General features: G+C 29.3%; 1 protein-coding gene across 3 annotated transcripts in view; it reads right to left on the bottom strand.

Moving 5' to 3' along the window:
• The window catches only part of LOC129917197 (uncharacterized), a 139,270-nt gene that overhangs the window by 92,761 nt on the left and 23,148 nt on the right, over positions 1 to 23,361 (bottom strand). For all 3 annotated transcript variants that reach the window (XM_055997592.1, XM_055997594.1, XM_055997593.1), the window contains one exon: positions 2,098 to 2,204. In XM_055997592.1, the coding sequence (XP_055853567.1) occupies positions 2,098 to 2,197 (100 nt within the window). In that variant the 5' untranslated portion in view covers positions 2,198 to 2,204. The remainder of the gene's footprint in view (positions 1 to 2,097; positions 2,205 to 23,361) is intronic.

The following is a 23,361-nucleotide window of genomic DNA, read 5'->3' as shown; positions in this document are numbered from 1 at the left end:
CTTAAGCTTACTGATAAAATTGACGTAAGTGTATTGTTTTTTTTTAATAATTGTTACCAGTTCATTTTTGTTTTAGTTTAATGAGAATTTAATTCAATAGATTGAATAAAAACTTTTTTTGTATCGTTTAAATTATGTGGAACTTTTAAATGGAATCAAAACTCTGGCTGCTTTATACCAAGAGGGAACTGAAATAAATTTTAAATCAATTTTTACGCAATTAAAATGTAATAAAAATACTAAATTAATTAAAATAATAATAAATTATTTCATCAACATTTAATTTGATCAACCCGTTTCAATTACTATCTTAATCCAACTCTTGACCGAAAATGTTTTGGCTGCGCCGTAAATAATATCTACACAAGAAAACAATTTTACTAATAATTCCATATTTTCTTCACTCACTAAGAAAAAAAATACCATTTCTCTCTAATTATGAATTTAAATTCAAAAATAGATAGTACTTAAACTCATATCAATTTATTTCATATAAATGCACCGAATATCTTTTAACACACATCCATACCAAACACTTACAGTTGAATATTATTCCTTAAGAAATGTCCTTGTCCTTACCACATATTATACTGAAGAAGGATTCTCCTCAATGCTTCTTGACAATATGGGGAAAAATGCAAAACTGAATTGGTTATGGAGATGTTTTCAAAAGTAATCCCATTCCAAGGACATTCCATACATACAAAAAGTAAAGACACACAACATTTATACAAAAAAAAAAAGAAAAAGAAATGTAAAGCAACTACACTATACCCCGTCTTGTGTAAGGTTTTTCTTGCAGAGATTTATGAGGCTAGGATGTAGATGTACTTCTCCTTGGGCTTTACTTAAAGCGATGAGCATTTTTTCGAACATATAGCTCCATTACTTGAATAAATGACGCATACAAACAAAAAAAAAAAACAAGAAACAAAATATTCGTATGTACTCGTGCAAATTTAAGTCATATCCTGACACCAGAATATACCAAAACATTACATAATATAATAAAATAGTTGCAAGTTCCGGGTACTCTTTGATGGGGATCCCTCGTGGTATTATAGCTTACAATAACTACACACAGACACATATATTTACATAAATATTGATCACCACCTACGTTAAAATTAATTCCTTTGGTGTTTCCCTTAGCGCCACATACAATCTATATATTTGAAAAGTTTCTTGAAAAACTACTTGAAGCTGAAAAACGTTTGCAGTAGCATTTTTCAACGCACACATAAAGGAATTTTGTAATACGAAGACATTCTTTTATGTATTTTTTTTGGTTTTGGAAAGAAAAACTTTTTCGTCCATGATAGCTTAACTCAACAACAGGGCTGGTCCTCACAGTAATTGGGTCCTATTGGGCCCTCAAGTTGAATGTGTGCCCATGTTCGAATTGCTTTTTTTAATGTTCAGGATAATATATTTCCGACTCAGTTTGGGCAAACGACTTATCTATGAAATTTTATGATTGCAGTGAGTAAAGTAGGATTTTTCCAAAAAAAAAAATTGGTTTCGCATTGGGCGCCAAATTGACCCAGACCGCAACTGATTGTGTACGACAACACAAAACTTGGTAGGGCGCCAACATGCTATTGATTTAACAATTACGATGTATCCTTATTTTTTTTTTCTTTCTTTTTTGCATGCAAGCAAGAGTACGTGCTTCGACTAAGCCATTCCATGCAGTTTTTTTCAAAGACGACATAGAAAAGAATAAGGCAAAAAGGACCTTCGAAAGGGACATTCCAGTTTTGTACACTGATAGATTTCTTTCTAGAAACATTTATTACTGCAAAAGTCACTTGTGGTATTTTTGTTTTTTTTTTTATCTCTTTCTTAGTGCATATAGTGTGAGTCTTTGTTAAGAGTTTAAAAGAAGAAGACGTGCATAGAAAAAGAAAAAGCATTTATACAAAAGACATATTATTGGTTGAATTTTCATTCACAAACTATCCATAAGTATGTGATGAAAATGCATCAGTATTCTCTATCGATATAGTATATGGGATCTCGTAAATTTTGAAAAAAAGTATTTTTGAGAATAGGTATACAAAGTTCGAATATAGTTTTATACTGCATCGCACTTACCAAATAGTCGACGGATATTTATTGTTGGGTAGGCATTCACATTGAGTTGCTGTAAACAGCACACAATGCCAAGTAGAATGTAAAAGTTGTTCGCAAACATTGTCGACCTGAAAAAGAAAAGTTTAAAATAAAATATATTAGAACATTTTTGGACACAAGACTTTAAAGGGGTAAAATTTATTTTCATGGACAATTTTATATTTTTGAGTAAGAGTCCTTATTTAAATTTATTGTTAGGCTAAAAAAAGGTATTGAAAAAATTCTATAAAATTTCAAAACCAACTTATGATGGTTTTTTTTTAACTAAATCATGTGGTAGACCTTTGACAAAGTGGTGATTATACTGCCCATAATCTCGTAAAGGCCCTTTCTACATTTTTTTTACTTCTGAGTTATAGAGAGAAACAGTAAATCTAATATCGCAATTTACATTTAAAAATGAAAAAATCAAAAGTACATTTTGAATTTTCTGACGTATTTGAAGTAGGCTAAAAAAATAAATGAGGATAAATCAGAGACAATGCCCTAACTCCAAATATGCATGCCATTCGAAAGATAATGAAAAAAAAAAAATTAGGCGTCTTATACAGATTTTTTTCTAAGTCTCTGCGTTTTGAAATTTTTGAAAAACATCTTCTTTTTTAGGGGTATTTTTGTGTAGGTTTTTATTTTTACCATTTTTTTGGAGCGTTCAAAAAATCTCAAACTTATAAGACATATAGGCCAAGATCATGCGCATACATGTGTTCTAAAATGATTTTTTGACCGAATAACAGGAAGTTTTAATTGTTTTTTAAAATTTGAATTAATTTCGTATTCACAATGTTGAGATAACGGTAAAATAAAGTTGTATTTTTCAACACGTTCCATATTTTAATCTAGAGCACACAAAAATTTAATTTAACTTTATTTATCATTCTACTCAATGTTAAATTAAAATACCTCAGAAATACCATGACCAGCCACCACTGAAAAGAATCTCAGTTTCGACATGGTTGGCTTCAAAAAATTCTAAATTTTTTTTGTAGTCATTGTAGAAATATGATTGAAGAGTTATATAAAAGGTGAAATAATAAGCTTTCAGATGATATAAAATTTATTACAGGTTGTTTTATAAAAAAATGGATTTAATGGTGTAAGAAGATAAAAAAGATTGATTTTTTTTTTCCTTTTTTGATGAAAATTTTGATTGAAAATTTAAGATGGTATAAAATTTATATAAAAAAAATGGATTTAATGGTGTTAAAAGAAAAAAATTTGATTTTTTTTCACTTTTTTCATTTAAAATTATTGTTTTCAATAAATTATTTCTATACCTTTTACGCAATGTAAAAATTGAGACATGGCTTAATTCTTTAGAAGAAATATTAAACTTTAAATTGGTGTTATTTTTGTTCTAAGCTTTTCATATACAAAAATTGATATAATGAGAAGAGAAAAAAAAGGTAATTTTTTAGCTTTTTCTTGCAAATTATGATTGGATTCAAAAAGTTATTCCGTTTTTCTACAAAACAAACAGACATAAATATATAAAGCCTTAATCTTTAGCTTAAGTACTTTAATATAAGATTTATTGTCTTATAAACTTTTTACAGGAAAGTTGACAAATAAATAATTTGTACATCATTTTTTTTAGCAAAAGGACATAACCTGTTTTCTTATGACGTTATCACGTAAAATTATCATCCGTAAACCGACTTTATAGACAACCACTTTTTTTCAAGAACTGATTTTTAGAAGAAATTAAGTATCACAAATCTCGAGATCAATAACACATAAAAAGGATTTTATCACTGTTCCATCTTTCGAAACAGACTTTCTTATACTTGACTTTAACTGCGGTTACAGTTTTTTTTTTTTTAATACCTTTTACAGATAAAATAAAATTTATTATAAGCTTAATTAAACACACAAATAGCCAAATTAATTCACTGAAAACAACATGTTGCTCCCTATTACGCCTCTGTCGGGTCACCATCAAACTTTTTTTATATTCCTTTATATAATTAGAAAAATATAAACCCTGTAAATGACATTTTTATCGTTTTCTCTGCAGGTGGTTGCTTTCTAAATCAAGTGCAAAGCATAAACATTTATTTGCCATTCTATGTTTTTCCATGTCTGTTCAGGAGATTGTGAAAGCTGTGACTGTCACCTCCTACCAAAGTGTCCTTCTTTTGATATCTCTTGACTTTGAAAATTCATCTTTTAATTTCACTAAGAACTTTTGATAAGTTTATAAGAAGTAATCAAAAATAAAAGTTAAAAACAAATATAAATCATTGCTTTTTAAAGCATTAAAGAATTATGTATTTATCTATTTTATATATCGAGAAAATAATCTAAATGCTTTGGATTAGCATGCTTATAAAACAAATTTATAGAATGAAGTAAATCTCCCTTTTGCTGGAAGGACATACTGACTGATGGCTAACCCACAAGACCACAAAAAGCCATTATTCTTATGCCAAAAAAAAAAAAAACAAAAAACAAATAATTGTCTGGCGTTGACACATACTACAAACAAAAAAGAATTAACCAGAATCGTGATGGCTCAGAATGAAAAAGAATTAAATACCATCAGCTCAGATGGTTGAACGAAGTTCAGAAAGACTACACAAAAGTCAGGATAACGAAAAAAAAAATGAATGAATTTTATGATGAAAAAAAGCTTTTGATTCATGTCTCAACAAGGATGAAATAATTCCATTTCATAAAGGCAAAAATCCCAGGTAGACAGGAATTGATGGATTTATATTTTAAGTAAAGGGTAGAGCAAAGAATAAAGGTCTTAAAGGTTTTATAGTGAAATATACATTTCTTTAAGGACTTAAAGGATAAAAACAAAAAGTTTAAAAAATATTTCTTTCAACTTAGCCTTAAAGCATTTCATAGGTATTTACAAACAAAAGTTTCAACCAAATTCGTGGAATTCCACCCAACACAAATGTGTGTAATAAGAGCATTTGTTTTGTTTTATATGTAGGTATTTAAAAGGTCATAGGTGAAACTCACGACAGGTAAAATAACGATTTGGGTCAAGCTTTAATGGTGTAAGAGAGTATACCTAAGTTAAAGGCAAATGTAGATATTTGGAATTCCCTTGCTAAAAATCACAAAGTTTTTTTTTCCACGAAATGATTTTATTCAACTCGGAAATGAGAAAGACTGATATGACCTTTTATTCAAGTGAATAGTTTTTATTTCTATAACCTGCTATTAAGAAAAGTGTATTTCGTATGATTCGTAGAAAAACAGGAACTTATGAGTAGTATACATCGTGCTTAACAAATTCACTCACAACAACAACAACAACGACCAACTACATTTACATTTGGTTGATGAAGTAGGTACCTACCAAATCGGAAGTGCAATTTTTCTTCAAGAAAATAGCTCAGGTTAAAGCGTTAAAGCCCCTTAACATCCTGAAAGCTTATACGAGTTCATTTAAATCCAGTGCAATTATAAAAACTTATATAAGACTTAATTTTTTCAAATTCATTGGTGTGGCTTTAATATTTACATATATTTATTTTCAAAAACTCCCAATTAGCAGATCTTAGACGTGACAAAAATTTGTCTGACCCGTGGCAGTAATAACAAATTTTTGTATCTAAAGACAATAGTTTTTTATATTTGGTAATTCGATTTTCGTTATGCAATCGACAAATATTTTGTGTATAAAACCAAAGGATTAAAAACTGAAATGTACGACTGCGGTCGCACGTACTTGCTCTTATGATAAGTTACTCTAATGTCATAGTTTTTATTGAACAAAATTAAGGAAAATTTAAAATTTGATATTTTTTAAGGAATTTCATGAGTAGTGTACAAAAAATTAAAATCTGTTTTTACATCTAATTAAACACCGTTTTAATAGATCTTTTACACAAAATCAAATATGCCATTTGATTTCTTGCATAAAAAGGAATTTTAAGAAAATAAATTCAAAACATTTTTTTTTAAATAAATTTTTTTATAGGTACCATAGGTAAAAAAAAATTTTAACATTTTTCAAAAAAAAAAAAAAAAATTGGTAAGCCATTTTGAAGCAAATATTTAAAAATAAAATCGATTTTTCAAACAAAAATTTTGAAATATTTTTTAGAATCCAAAAATCTGTTTTTTTTTTTAATTTAAAAAAATTTCATATAATAACACCGGCACAAAAAAAAAAAAAAAGTGTCATGTACCAGGAACCAGACCTATCTTTCTATATGTTTTTGGGTACGCTGAATCCGAATTTGAAGTCCGTTTGGCCCCATCACCCTCCAGTTTTGAGTTGTATAATTATAATTATTATTTCTGTATAAAATTTTTTGTTGAAATCTGCTTTGTCCTTAACAAAAAATTCATAAATAAATGGCAAATACCGTTAATAACGGTACAAAAAATATTTTTTTTATTTCGACAGAAAGTTTTTATGTGTTACACTACACACCAAAATTTTAATCAAAATCGTTAGAGCACACCGAAAAAAAAAACCAATATCAATTTAACATTTTTTAAATATCAAATTAACATTTCTTAAATATCAGCCAAAAATGCTCTATAAAATGTGTTTAATGATATTTAAAATGTTAAAACAACATTTTTATTATCAGGATGATATTTAAATGTCACATTTTGGAATTTTTTTTTGATATTTTATTATCATTTTTTCATATCAATTTCTCATTCCAAATTATTGAAAAATATTAAATACAAAATTCTTAATGTGTACTAATTTAAAGGCGCGTTGTGTTTTTTCGAAGTAAAATGTATGATTTACTGATAAAATTTGATCGGCACTAAGATTTTACTTCACATAGTTTGGGAGAAAATAACAAAACAATTATATCACCTATAATAGAAAAAATAATATGATCATTATTTTGTAAAGAATATTCCCTTTCAGTAATGTTTTGAAAAAAGAAAGAAAATTCTTTTAATAATAAAAATAATAAAAAAGAAAAAGAAAGAAATAGGTTTCATTATAATAAACTAAAACGTAAAATCTAGTCAACATTGATATTTTAATTGTCAAAGTGAAATTTTCACTGTCCACTTAAACGTAAAAAAATGTCAAAATGATATTTTAATTGTCAAAGTGAAATTTTCACCATCCCATCTGAAATTAAAAAATGTGAAAATGATATGATAAAATATCAAAATTGATATTTTAATTGTTGGACGACTTTTGTCACTGAAAAATGTTAATTTGATAGCTGTTATTATCAATTTTTTTTTTCGGTGCAGCTTTGGAAAAAAAATTAATTTTTCTAATTCCGTTACATGACAGGTACATGTACCTGTTTTGATCCTAAAACCTAAAACTGTTAACTTCCAAGTTCGAAGAAAATCGCTTGATAAGTTTAGGCTGCAGGTCGAGTTACTAAGAAATTCGCACACCGAAAAAAAAATTTGATAATAACAGCTATCAAATTAACATTTTTCAGTGACAAAAGTCGTCCAACAATTAAAATATCAATTTTGATATTTTATCATATCATTTTGACATTTTTTAATTTTAGGTGGATAGTGAAAATTTCACTTTGACTATTAAAATATCATTTTGATATTTTTTTAAGTTTAAGTGGATAGTGAAAATTTCACTTTGACAATTAAAATATCAATGTTGACTAGATTTTACGTTTTAGTTTATTATAATGAAACCTATTTCTTTCTTTTTCTTTTTTATTATTATTATTATTTTAAGTATTTTCTTTCTTTTTTCAAAACATTATTGAAAGTGAATATTCTTTACAAAATAGTGATAATATTATTTTTTCTATTATAAGTGATATAATTGTTTTGTTATTTTCTCCCAAACTATGTGACGTAAAATCTTATTGCCGATCAAATTTTTTCAGTAAATCATACATTTTACTTCAAAAAAAACACAAAGCGCCTTTAAATAAGTACACATTGAGATTTTTTTATTTAATCAATAATTTATTTTTCAATAATTTGGAATGAGAAATTGATATGAAAAAATGATAAAAAAATATCAAAAAAAATTTCCAAAATGTGACATTTAAATATCATCCTGATAATAAAAATATTGTTTTAACATTTTAAATATCTAAAACACATTTTATAGAGCATTTTTGGCTGATATTTAAAAAATGTTAATTTGATATTTAAAAAATGTTAAATCGATATTGGTTTTTTTTTTTTCGGTGCAGTTTTTTTTTCAGAAAAAATTGGTTTATCTTTAATTTTCTCTTTTGTCCCCAAAAAAAAACAACCATTTTTCTTCAGTCAAGATAATTTTTAGAACTTCTTAAATTAACATCATTAATTAAACCTTGTGAATTTTTAATTTTTCTACATGTGTTTGTTTTGGAAATGTGTATATTTTGCGGTCTTCACAATGGACATGGTTAATCGGTGAAATACATGTTGTTCTATTAATTTTTTTTTCTAAACGTCACGGCAGGGGTTGGTTCTTCCTCAAGGGGACATTAAAAAAAAAAAAAAACAAAAATTCTGGAGTACAATTTTACGGGAACCCGTCAAAAGTGTGAAAACAAAAAGTATTCACGACTTTTAGTATTAGGTAGGAAAGTCTGAACAAATAAAAGTATTCAAGGAAAAAAGTATGCGCGACAAAAGTTCGAAAAATGGAAAACTATTATTTTGACTGGGTTTTGATCTGGCAATAGTTACAAAGAGAATTGAGAATTTGCGAAAACAAATGTGGCGAGGGACAATTCTGATTGGTCAAAAAAGAATAAATAGACGAATTTATTGTTAGATAGGGCTGGGGTCTCAGAAAAAAAGAGAGTATATAGATGTTCATAAGGATAGGAGTAGGAGGTCTAAATTTAATTTTCAGTCTCGCAGCTGCGATGAGCGAGGCAAGGTTGAGTGTGCTCGATTATTTTTGAAGTTATACTTCTTATGGGAGGGTGGGTATGAAAATTTACTTTTTGACAAGAATGTCAAAGGGATTATGACGCGATCACCCTGGGTAGCAGGGCTGTCGTTTCACCTTTAGAGTACGCAGTACTTTAGTATTTAAAAATGCAGTACGCCAAAGTTGCATGTGGCAAGTTGTATGTGGCAAGTTGCATGTGGCAAGTTGCATGTGGCAAGTTGTATGTGGCAAGTTGCGTGTGGCAAGTTGCATGTGGCAAATTGCGTGTGGCAAGTTGCATGTGGCAAGTTACATGTGGCAAGTTGCCAGGGTTGCAAAAAGGTAACATTTCAGCTCAGCTCACAGCTCAGCTCAAATTTGAGCTAGGTACCATAGCTTAGCTCATTTGAGCTGAGCTGAAAGTGAGCTGAGCTGAAAGTGAGCGCCCCAACTTCCAACGCCTATATCTCGGAATTTTGAAAAAAATGAAAAAAATTTTTTTGATGCCAAAAGGTAGCGGGGACTCTAACCTACATTTGGGTACAACTTCCATCCCTGTAGGTACACGCGTTCTCAAACCAGGAGAACTTAAAGGTAAAAAAAAAGTTAAGCCCGATTCTGAAAAAATAGGCATGATGTGGCGGTTTAACATGCAAGGCGATTTTTTAAAAATCTGACAATGAGCAAAGCGTAGGCCCATGACACAAGCTATCATTTGGCATCACTCCCAAAAATTGCTCTCAAGCGGCTTAGCTTCCAGGAGCGTTCAAAGATTCGGGGATTTTTCGAAAAAAAAATTTACCCCAACTTTCAAACACGATTTTCTCGGAATTTTGAAAAAAATCGAAAAACCGGATTATACCACTTTCGGGTAGCTGAGAATATAAGCTTTCATATGGCACCACTCCCCTGTCTCTAGATCAAAGCCTTCCAACGCCTATATCTCGGAATTTTGAAAAAAATGAAAAAAATTTTTTTGATGCCAAAAGGTAGCGGGGACTCTAACCTACATTTGGGTACAACTTCCATCCCTGTAGGTACACGCGTTCTCAAACCAGGAGAACTTAAAGGTAAAAAAAAAGTTAAGCCCGATTCTGAAAAAAAAGGCATGATGTGGCGGTTTAACATGGAAGGCGATTTTTTAAAAATCTGATAATGTGCAAAGCGTAGGCCCATGACACAAGCTATCACTTGGCACCACTCCCAAAAATTGCTCTCAAGCGGTTTAGCTTCCAGGAGCGTTCAAAGATTCGGGGATTTTTCGAATAAAAAATTTACCCCAACTTTCAAACGCGATTTTCTCGGAATTTTGAAAAAAGTCGTAAAACCGGATTGTACCTGATTTTTTTTATGATTAAAAAAGAAATATTTTACTAAAAAAATAGAAATATATTTACTATTAACCCTAGAAAGATAATCTACGTCTGTAAGACGTATGGCGTGTAAAGAACTGTTTTATCTAATTCAATTCAAATTTCTGGGTTTTTGTTAAATTGATTTGATTTATTATATCACTTCTTTAAAATAATCTAAGTAATGAGTTAAATAAATATGACAAAAAGTGTTAACATAACACCAAAAATCTTTTTTAGGATCATACGTCTCTGAGACGTATATTATGATTATCTTTCTAGGGTTAAAAAAACCAAGAGAAAGATATTTATAAAAATATCCATGTGTTAAAATAATTCCATTAATAACTAGAACCAAACATCTTGAGCTATGGTGTTTTATAAAAGTTTAAAATATCTTCATATTTCATTATACTTTCCAAATAAAAATCAATGTATCCTCTCACCCATCACAGCTCAGCTCAGCTCACCTTACTTTAGCTCACCCAACAGCTCAGCTCAACCATCAGCTCAGCTGACTTTCAGCTCAGCTCAAATGAGCTGAGCTATGGTACATAGCTCAAAAGTCAGCTAGCTCAAAATTTGAGCTGAGGTGTGAGCTGAGCTCAGCTCACTTTTGAGCTTTGTAGCAACCCTGCAAGTTCCATATTGCTACTACTAGTGCTGAAGCACACACAATTCTCATAAAATTACCATATCGCACATTTTATGCTCAATTCATTTAGTTTCGTTAAGCGTATACCGTACGTTCTGAACCGCACAACATGTGTAAATTTCACAGAATAAACTGAAAACTACATGGACGCAAGGAGGATGAAAGAATTAATTTATTGTTCACTTGATAAAAACGTAAAAAAACGATGTGTGGATTAATTAATTTAATAATAGAAATTAAAAATATCAAATGAAATTCATTTACATATACTGAATGAGAAGTATAACTTCAGTCGCGTGTACATGTGTACACACACTCTTTTTTTTAATTAGGGAGAGTGGAGTATTTGTTTGGAAGGTGGACGTCCCGCGGCAAATATATTGTTATTTATTTAGTTAGTTAAGTTAAAATGCAATTTTATGTTTATGTATTTTGTATATTATGTAGATGTAGGTTTGTAGGTACGTTGAATAACAAGGTATGTATGTTCTAAAAAGATAGTGCATGTAGGTCGGATTGGGGCAAGAAAAAATTCGTAGAGGAGAGGGAGAGTTCTATTCCCCTTCGTTTAGACGGGAGAGGTAAGTACTTTTCAAAATCATGGCTTAGCTTGGAAAAAACATTATTCAAAATCAACAGTTATACTCACAACGACGTGCTATCACTTCTTGCAAAGCCAATAATTTTTTAATTCATTTTGTTATAAAATAAAACTGTTTTCAGGAATGATTTTTGAAAAAAAAAACAGTTTTCCAAGAAGAACAAAGTTCTATGTAAGTTCTAATTTTGTTTTCAAAATAGAAAACCGAATCCAAAAATGTTTTGTCTTATTCGAAAAAGTTAAAAACAAAACTAGTGTTTTTATAAGAAAATCTTTTTTTTTTTTGGTTTATCTATCTGCATGGTGGATACCAATTAGCGATTTAAGAAAATACTGAATTTGTTATAGGGTGTTTTCATAAACGTCTGCCTAATTTAGGTCTGCGTTAGTCGAAAAAGTTTATTTTGCTCTTGATTCGATGATTTTATTGTTAAAAAATGTAAATATGTATTGTAAAAAAAATTGAAAGGCAAAGATATTAATTAGGGTGGTGCAAAAAATGTTACTTTTTTCATTTTTCGAAGAATTTAGATTTTAATGAAACAGAAAATTTCTAAATCCTGTTTTTTTATACAATGAGTTTAAATTAATTTTTTTTTGTATTAGGGTGGCTCTAAAAATTTTTATCTTCTACAGTTGCTCGTGGAATTCGAAAAAATTCAACGTCGATATTATTTTTACCAAATTATCGATGAAAAAAAAATGAACCACCCTAATGGAAAAAAAATTTTTTTCATCGATAATTTGGTAAAAATAATATCGACGTTGAATTTTTTCGAATTCCACGAGCAACTGTAGAAGATAAAAATTTTTAGAGCCACCCTAATACAAAAAAAAATTAATTTAAACTCATTGTATAAAAAAACAGGATTTAGAAATTTTCTGTTTCATTAAAATCTAAATTCTTCGAAAAATGAAAAAAGTAACATTTTTTGCACCACCCTAATTAATATCTTTGCCTTTCAATTTTTTTTACAATACATATTTACATTTTTTAACAATAAAATCATCGAATCAAGAGCAAAATAAACTTTTTCGACTAACGCAGACCTAAATTAGGCAGACGTTTATGAAAACACCCTATAACAAATTCAGTATTTTCTTAAATCGCTAATTGGTATCCACCATGCAGATAGATAAACCAAAAAAAAAAAAGATTTTCTTATAAAAACACTAGTTTTGTTTTTAACTTTTTCGAATAAGACAAAACATTTTTGGATTCGGTTTTCTATTTTGAAAACAAAATTAGAACTTACATAGAACTTTGTTCTTCTTGGAAAACTGTTTTTTTTTTCAAAAATCATTCCTGAAAACAGTTTTATTTTATAACAAAATGAATTAAAAAATTATTGGCTTTGCAAGAAGTGATAGCACGTCGTTGTGAGTATAACTGTTGATTTTGAATAATGTTTTTTCCAAGCTAAGCCATGATTTTGAAAAGTACTTACCTCTCCCGTCTAAACGAAGGGGAATAGAACTCTCCCTCTCCTCTACGAATTTTTTCTTGCCCCAATCCGACCTACATGCACTATCTTTTTAGAACATACATACCTTGTTATTCAACGTACCTACAAACCTACATCTACATAATATACAAAATACATAAACATAAAATTGCATTTTAACTTAACTAACTAAATAAATAACAATATATTTGCCGCGGGACGTCCACCTTCCAAACAAATACTCCACTCTCCCTAATTAAAAAAAATAATCGAGCACACTCAACCTTGCCTCGCTCATCGCAGCTGCGAGACTGAAAATTAAATTTAGACCTCCTACTCCTATCCTTATGAACATCTATTACTCTCTTTTTTTCTGAGACCCCAGCCCTATCTAACAATTAATTCGTCTATTTATTCTTTTTTGACCAATCAGAATTGTCTCTCGCCACATTTGTTTTCGCAAATTCTCAATTCTCTTTGTAACTATTGCCAGATCAAAACCCAGTCAAAATAATAGTTTTCCATTTTTCGAACTTTTGTCGCGCATACTTTTTTCCTTTAATACTTTTATCTGTTCAGACTTTCCTACCTAATACTAAAAGTCGTAAATACTTTTTGTTTTCACACTTTTGTTACGGATTCCAATTTTACATCAAAGAAAAAAAAATGCGAAAAGTTATAAGTAAATTATAGCAAAATTTAATAATAAACCTAAAAATGCATGAAGTAGTTAAGTTTTAACTGAGAAGAAAACTAAATTTTAACCGGAAACGAAAAAAAATATGGGAAATATTTTCAAAAAAACTCTTGTTGCTATTAAAAAGGGTAAATTGGTCAAACCTTCTTTCAGGTTAGAAATTCTTTGAAAATTCACAGTGAGCTTTATTGTTAATTTATTTATTAAAAATTTATAGAGTTTACTAGTTTCAAAAGAATAAAACCTCACTTCAAATCTAATTCAAATGTAAGTGAGCCCAGTAAAAACGCTTTAAACTTCTTGAAGAAACAGTAGGTATGTGTTTTTTTTTTTTTAAGGAAAAAAACTGAATTAAGTCGAACAAAACTTTATTTATTTTTATAAATAAACTGTGATAAGTCCATCTTAGTATTGTTTTTGTGTCTGTTTCTCTAAAGAATTCAATTTCCCTCTAAAAGCTTTTTAATTAAAATTTTCAAATCCGGATTAGTTGTTGAGTTGTATAGGTGTTAAAAAATATTGCAAAATTCTAAGGGCTCTAAGGGTGATTTAAGTAGCTTTCTGTGTGTTTTAAATATATCTTAAGATTGCAACAACAAAAAATATGAAATAATAAAAGTACTTTAATGGAATTGTTTCCGGTATATTTTCAATAATCTATCAAGCGTTTGATTAGTCCATTTAATTGAATTTTTTTTAAATAAAAATCTTATAAATAAGGTAAACTTCAATTTTTTATACTTCAGCTTGGAAATAACAGCTACTTGAAAGTTCTTATCTATTTAATTTATTTTACTGTGTCCTCATCATCCCACGGTTTAACTAGTGCCAGGACAATAAACTTTTATTGAAATTGGCGCATTGTTTAAGGAAATTGAAAACCTTTTGCGTCCTTGCAAGACAACAATTAAACTAATTAGGAGATTAATTTAAATGAAAATCACCCCAATTAAACTCTTGGTGAAATTTTTTTTTTGTCATTTAAAACTCATAAACTTCAAATCATAGGCTTAATTTGAGTCTTAATTTGTGAAAGTATTGAACAATAGAAAATAATTACATAACATACATTCCTGGTTTTGTATGTTTCAACAACAAAATCAGGAATGTAATACAAAACCGGTAATTGATATTTATATGCTTTTTCTATGTATGTGGATACTGTGAAAATATTTAAGCTTTAGCAGTATAATATCCTAAAGGGATATTCATTTTAACATACAAAAATAAAATCAATATTCCTTCTCACATCTTTTATTGCCAGAGTGCTTTTAATAGCACCAATATCGTCACCATGGTTTTGTCTCTAATTAGGAAAAAAAAAAGTACATTCACTCCATCTAGGAAAATTCCATCGTCATAAATTAACGAAAAACTCAGAAAATAGGGGAGAATGAGCTATACACACCCCTTTTCAAAAATGTTAAAAATTTAGCTTATTCACTGAACATAATGTATTAGGCTATTGATTATGTAGTTTAGAAAGGAACTAAGACGTTCACGGGTTTTTATTGCAGGAATCGTTTAATGGGTTATAAAAGAAGATAAAACCGCGGGGTGCTATTAAATGAGAGGGTGGAAACTGAAGATAGGGGTGCAAAAGCCCCCTTTTTGGTTTTTTTCAATATACCTCGTAAACCAAGCAAAGTTTTGATATATTGCACATAAAACTTTTTGTAGAGAATTAAATTTCCTATTGGAATAATGTTTTTTTAAAAATTGAAAAAAAAAAAAATTCCATACCAAAATAGTCGAAACAATCATAAAAAAATTTCAAAAAAATCGATTTTTTGAGTTTTTTTTGCTTTTTTACTTGTACATTGTTTTTGGGTTGAGATAGACATAAACGTTGCTCCAAACAAAAAAAGAAGATTAAATGTCCTTCAAAATGCTGTACTCACTAAATTTTTTCATTGAAAATTAACCGAAGTATGGTCATTTTAATCTATGTATCTTTTTTTCGCATTTCTAGTTTTACTCAAGTAAAACAGAATCATTTGAGGGGAAAGTACGATAACTTAAGCACCAAGAACTGATAATGAGATTTTGTAGAGGGTTTAAATACAATCATTGTTTACTATGAGAGGGGGGGTCTATGTCCCCCCGTTTTGGCGGGACGGGCAATTTTCTAAAAAAAATACTTAAAATAAGAACAAATTATTAAAAAACAACGGCAACACTTACAGTTTTGATTGAAACTTTTTTCAAAAGCTAGAATTATAAAATTAATATTAATTTTAAAACGAAGTTATTTTAAATAAATTCTTTTATTGTGGGCTTAAAGTCAATTTTATTCAATTTTTATATATTATAACCATCCCTGAAACGTTGCGCCAAAAAAAATAAAATATATATAATATATAAAAATTGAATAAAATTGACTTTAAGCCCACAATAAAAGAATTTATTTATATAAGAAAAGTCACCAAATTTGTTAAAGAACGAAGTTATTTTAATCAAGTGTTTTTGAAATAAACGAGTGATTCCGATAAAGAAAGTATTTTGTCTATTTTTCAATTTTCTCAAAAAGTAGAAGGCATAGGAACGTTATGATTTTCATGATTTGATAAGAAATCAATTAAGGCAATTTACTTTGTCGATCAATTTCGTATTGAAGTCCACAGTCTTTGTGAAAATTGTACTCAATGTGCTTTTTAAACTTTTATTTCACAAGTTTTGACTTTGGAATCGGGTATTTCGAACACAATCTATCTTCAGTTTCCACCCTCTCATTTAATAGCACTCCGCGGTTTTATCTTCTCTTATAACCCATTCAACGATTCCTGCAATAAAAACCCGTGAACGTCTTAGTTCCTTATTGCCATGTTTTTTTCGACATAATCAATAGCCTATGATAGAAAATACGAAAAATGTGGGTCCTGCGATTTTGTCTGTCTGTCTTTATCTATCTTGACTTGATGTACATTGTACTGTACAGCCTATACTAATACAGCGATTTTGTTCAAACTTTATATTCATGAGTTTTATAAGATTTTCAATAGAGGAGAAATTGAATTTTATTTTTAGGACCAAAAATAACGGTAGGTACTTTCCATATGACGAAAATGGAAAAGGTTTATTTTTTTTTTTTTTTTTTCAAAAACAGTTCTAAAAATTTTGATTAAAAAAATATGTGTACTGCGTCACATAAGGTACAACTTTTGATATAGAAAAAATATTTTTTGGATCGTTATTAACGGTACCTGCCACAGAACCAATTTCTTGATGTCTGATTTTCTCGTAAATCACTGAAACCGATATCAACTAAAATTTTTGTGCAAAAACGGTATAGTAGCCTCAATTTAAGAATTAAGAAAAGTTTTCAAAAAGTCAGTTTTAGATTTTATAAAAATATTTTAATATTTTAATTTTTGATTTTTTTTTTTTTTTCAAAATGGATCAATGAATTTGCTTGAAATTTATTTTGAGTATGTAAGAAAATAATTAAAATGGCGAACCAATTTTTTTTTAAAACTTTCCAAAATTTTTATGATAAAAAAAAAATTTTTTTTAAAAAACTGCTCCAAAAATAAAAAAAAAATACAGTTGTGTAATTCTTTGTCTTAAAGTCAACTTTTTTTTTACATTGCTTACATATATAATATTAATGGTAAAATTAAATGTAATTATTTTGTACGAAGTTTATAAAAAGCTTTAACATTCTTAACAATTTTAACCATAACAGAAAGTACGTGAGACCCAGTAGTGCATTTTATTTTGCATACGACCCAAACTTGAATCTTGGTCATCTTTCTACAAAGTCATGAAAACTCTAATCTTCAATAATGTCCTTTATCATATCTAGACCGAAATCGATCATATTCTTAACTTTCGCCCAGTATTTTCTTTCCAAGATATGTACATTCAGATTTTCGTTCAAAGATTGAAAGGCTTTAAAATTTGGTTCGAAAAATAGCCCGCAACCAAATTTGTAAATGGATGTGTCAACAGTTGTTAGAAATTTAATTTTCTTAAATTTTGCCCTTAGTTCACTGTCTAGATCTTTGGTTTCTTAAATACAAAAATCTCACAAGTCACAATCCTACCCATTTTCCCCTAAACTGTATATGCTAAATCGTATATAATAAATAAATAATATATCACAACCGGATCCATACCGTAATCCTCTTTTCTATTTACTCTTGCTTGCTTCTTCCACACCTAATTTACTTTAAATTCATTGTTCCGCAAGTTAGGTTTCCCAAAAAAAAAAAAAAAAAACGGAATTTTCTTCAGCAAATAAATCATATCGTTGGTAACTTCACACCGGTGATAGGTTGGGTTGTGTTGTGTGTATTCAGGATTTTACCTCTTCACCTTGCTATTTTCATACTTAACAAAAAACCACTCACCTAGAAATTCCATTGACAATGGCAATGTGAACATGCTTCGGAAAGGAAACCTTATAATAAGAAGAATGTATGTGGAAATATTTATTTCCATATAAAATATTCAAATTTAATTAAATTGATTTTTAAGAGGAAACCTTTTTTCATTTTTTTTTTTTTTTTTGTATTTTCTGACAATATTCCGCGGATACCATTCTTCATTTGATGACACTTCAACTCGTACGTCAAAAACACGTCCTTTTTGAAAACCTCTTTACTGTGATACTGGTGCTATACAATGTACGTTTCATTTTTGTAATCTGATTAATTCAATTGTGTAATCTGATCAAATTGAAAATTGTGTCCTTTTTAAAAGCTAATTAAAAAAAGGGCATCAGATTGATTGAAAAAAAAACATGTCGTACACGGATCATTTGTCACAAATACAAATCCGTGCCAGATGGCATCGACAAATTTTAATTAATCTGCTCCTAACTATACATTGGATCTCAAATTCGCATACAAAACGAAGCAGAAACCCGAATGGAAAATCCAAATGATTATATACTCGACCCCAACCCTTAACCTGCTGGGATGGAAAAGTACACAACTTTGCTGTAGGCAAGTAATTTGAATTCGATTGGAAGAACTTTTTGTGTGCACCAACTCATTCCTGACATACAAACTTATACATTCTACTACATAATAAATCGATATACAAGTCTTGAACTTCACCCCCTTTTTATTTTTTGTTGTTGCAAAAAAACCCCAAGAGGAATGTGATTCATTTTCTGGAATTTCATTGCGAGGCTTTGGGGAAAAAGTTCAAGTTTTTGTTATGCGATATTTTAATACCATTTTGTGGCAAATTTTCATAAGTAGTAAACACTTTGTCGGATTGTAATTTGCTTAAATGATATTAGCACTTTTGGAATATTTATAAGTTGAAGATATATTGGATTTTAAGGACTAAGGAGAGTGTCTGGCATAATTTGGAAGATGAGTTTTATTTATATCTGCCGTTTTCATTATTATGTAAACAACAGTAGCTGGGTTATGCAAATGAGGTTTTGTTTAGCTAATTTTGGATACTTTATACGTCTTTAGAGTAAATTTTGAAATATTAGGTTTTTATAATTTAGGTATAATACGCAAAGCTTAAGAAACACGTGGGGTATTGTAATAAATAGATCCTAAATTACAGTCAACTCAGAAGTAGGTTGGATTGAGAAGAACAACAAGAAAGAGATAGATTATAAGGGGCCTGCTGTTCCGGATGCCGTAAATCGTGTAGTAAATTTTAATCGATAGAATTGACTACTACAACGTGTTTTTATTTAGTTTCTTTTCTAGAGAAATAATTCATTGAAGTTCTGACAACTTTTAGCTCAGTAAAATTAGATTTTGACATAAAAAAAAAATATTATAGATAAAAGGGAAAATGTGTGAGAGTTAAAAATATTCACCTCAACATTTTGTACACAGATTTAATGTCACAGGTTTGAAGATCTGTTTGAGAAGATAGGGTCGGGAGAAATTCCGGAAATCGGTTGTTTTAGTTTTAGCATTACAGATCTATTTAAGGCTTTAAAAAAAAAAAGGTCAAGAAACTCGTTACATGCTAGAACTGACTTCTGAAACTTTAAGAACTCGGACCCGCAATGCTTCAAATACTGGTGTCAGTCTGACTTGTCTGATCCAACCTTGGAATTAAAAGAGTTAGGTAACTACACATAACATACGCCCCTTGTTTTGGCGGAATCAAAAAAGCTCTAAAATTTTAGGTAATATGTTGTTAAAACGCTAAGAACCTGATTTTGTAGCTCGATTAGTTTTCTTGTTATTCAACATTCCGCTTAAATTATATCATCCCTCTCAACCCAGAAGCATGAATGTGCAAAATTTCGAGTTTTATTTTTATTATGTCAATCACATGAATGTACGAAGACTTACGATGCCTACAATGCTTTTACTACGATTTCCCAACATTTTTATTTTTGCACATTCATGTTTCTGAAATGAGAGGGACGATATGTAGCGGTCAAATTTTCAAAAAAAAAAAAGAGGTTGTCTGTAAAGGCGGTTTACGGACGATGATTTTACGTGATAACGTCGTCAGAAAATAGGTTGTGTGCTTTCGTTTAAAATGAGGCGTTCACTTGTTTCAAACAATCATAATTTACAAGAAAAAGCTAAAAAATACCTTTTTTATTTTCTCATTATATTAATTTTTTTATTTTAAAAGCTTACAAAAAAAATTATGCAATTTAAAAGCCAAGTATTTCTTCTTAAGAATAAATATAAAACCATTTTTAAATTTTTACAACGCTCAAAAAGTATAAAAATAATTTATTGAAAACAATCATTTTCATCAAAAAAAAGCAAAGAAAACATGAATTTTTAACTTCTCACGTCATTAATTCCATTTTTTTCCCTAACTACCTATAATATAAACAATTTTATAACATCTTAGCTCAAAATATATATATCGATCAGGTCTATGAGACATCTACAAAAAGAGCTAGAATTTTTTGAATTCGATCAAATTTCATTAAAAAAAGCAAAAAAAAACATTTATTTTTATGTTCTCAGGCTATGGAATCAATTTTTTGTTTGACAACTTATAAAAAATATATACCATGTGAAAGCTTATTATTTTACCTTTCATATGACGTATCAATCTCATTTCAAAGATGCCTACAAGAGAAGTTAGAATTTTTTAAAGTCAACCATGTCGAATTTCCAGACTCAGATTACGGTACTTCCCACACTGGTGGCTGTTCGGGGGACAACAGATCTATACTGGTGTTTTGAGGTTTTTCGCAAGCCTCTTGATTTAACATTGTGTAGCTTGTAGTTAGTCTACCGTTATGTGTGATATACCAAATGAAAGGTAATTGTATCAGGATGCTCATAAAAGTTTAATAAAATATCAATCTGCTCTTAGTCAAAAGTTATAACCTGTTGAATTCTAAAATTTTATTTTACCGTTATCTCAAAATTGTGTTAACGACAATGATTGAAACTTCGCACACATTTAGTTGTGGTTATGATCTATCATTACATATACTTTACTCCTGTATCTATTAAAGAAAAAAAGATAAAAATAAAAAACGATGAAAATCGGTTAAATACGGTCAAAAAATGTGTGTTTTAAAAACTTGTTTCTTCCGTTATTCATTCAAAACTCACTAAACGATTCCAATTTTTTGCACATGTATGCATAAATCCAAATCCTACATGTATAAGTTTGAGATATTTTGAACGCTCCAAAAAAAAAGCTAAAAATCAAAAATTACCCAAAAATACCCCTAAAAAACAAGGTGTTTTCAAAAATTCATATTTCAAAACGCAGAGTGTTGGAAAAAAATCGGTATCAGACGCCTAATTTTTTTTCTCTCATCTTTCACCTGGCATCTTTAGAATTGTCAAAAAAAATTTCCTTTACCCAAAATCATCATTTTGTCATAGCCCCAACACGTGTACAACGTTCAAACAAAACGGTATAGCTTAGTTTCAAATTTTTTTTAGAATTTTTCCTTAAATGCAGTTATTCTTAAATTAATCTCATCTATCTATAGCAAAAAAAATCAATTCTCTACGACTTCGCGTTTAGATTTTAGCCTAAATTTCATCTTTCCGTTTTACCCCTGTTTACCCTATTTGACGGAATTTTTAAAAATCCTTCATTTAGATTAAGCTTTAGGATATTATCTTTCAAATAAGCTATAGAAGATTTTTGTATCTCTAATAGTTTATTTTTAATTTTGAATTGAAATTTTTTGCCGCACAGCGAAAGTGCGAGAATGTAACGTTAGAAAATTGCGTCACTTTTTTGGGGTGGCTGCCATGGTTCATCGATTTATAAGACGTTATCACGTCAAAAAAGATTGTCTTAAAAAAATTTCTTTTCTAGAAATTGAAGCTTTGCAAAACAAAATTTCCTGCTGAAAAATTAATTTTGTAGCTCCCATCGGTAGGTAACTTTGTTTTTCAATTTGATATTAACTCCCTTTTTGTTTTAGTTCCACTATCCAGCATAAATCAGGCACTCCATTTCCAATATTTGTTATATGCTCTTCTAATATTAGAAGCACTTAATTTTATAAATAAATTTTTAATTCTGATTGAAAACGTTAGACACTCTAACAATGAACGACTGCACGCTCTCAAATAAGATAGGTATTTTATTATTTTATAGAAAAGTAATGATTTATTCACTTTCAACTCCCAAAATGAGGGAATGCATATAATAGAAAAAATAAATGTAGTAGTATTTAGCAACCTTTTTCATTTCAAATTTTAGTTTCACAACATTCAACCATTATAGGAAAAAGTTTTAAAAAGTCAAGAAAAGTTTTCCATTTTATCATAAATTTACAAAAAACACCTACGGAAAAATGCATTCACTCTTTTTGTTTTAAATTTGTATTGCTATCAAAATAACTTAAGTAGTTGAACAAACAAACCAAATTATTACCTATGTTTTGTATAATAACGAAGAAAAAAATAACAAAAATAATAAAAATTATTTAAATTATTTCTATTTTAAGTGGAGCGATTGAATATAATTCAATTTTAAAGTTCAAGTGACCTCAACTCCAAATTTATAAAGCGTTTCGCCCAGGTACGACAGTGGGCTCATCAGTTAGATCTGTCGTACCCTTACTAAGACGCCTTATTTTGGTCGATGTTTACCGACTCTGTATAAAACTCACAGCATGAATATACTGTGAATTCTAATATTCAAAGGGAATTTGTTTAAATTCAGACATACATTTTTCTAAGGTCTGAATTTAAACAAATTCCCTTTGAATATTAGAATTCACAGTATATTCATGCTGTGAGTTTTATACAGAGTCGGTAAACATCGACCAAAATAAGGCGTCTTAGTAAGGGTACGACAGATCTAACTGATGAGCCCACTGTCGTACCTGGGCGAAACGCTTTATAAATTTGGAGTTGAGGTCACTTGAACTTTAAAATTGAATTATGTTTTGTATATTTAAAAGTTTATTAAATTTTTAACTATTCACCTCTGGTCATATTCTGTAACGTTTTCACTAGCTATAACATTTTTGAATTGCAATGAAATAATGATTTGGAAAGAGATTCCTTTAATTTATAGTTGCTAAAAAATATTTACCGCCGGTGGAAAAGTTACAAAACAGGGGCACTGGAACGTATTTGTGAATTTACATCTGATTTATACTTTTTAATTATATCTATGTAGATCAGGAATGTCAAACTTGCGGCCCGCGGACCGCATGCGGCCCACAACGCTTAACTCTGCGGCCCAGTCAACATTTTTAATAATTTCGAGTTTAAGTTTATAATTTACAGTA

This window comes from Episyrphus balteatus, chromosome 3 (assembly GCF_945859705.1).
Source record: "Episyrphus balteatus chromosome 3, idEpiBalt1.1, whole genome shotgun sequence".
Lineage (NCBI taxonomy): Eukaryota > Metazoa > Arthropoda > Insecta > Diptera > Syrphidae > Episyrphus > Episyrphus balteatus.
The sequence above is the reverse complement of the archived record's forward strand: the minus strand, read 5'-3'. Positions and strand labels throughout refer to the sequence as shown.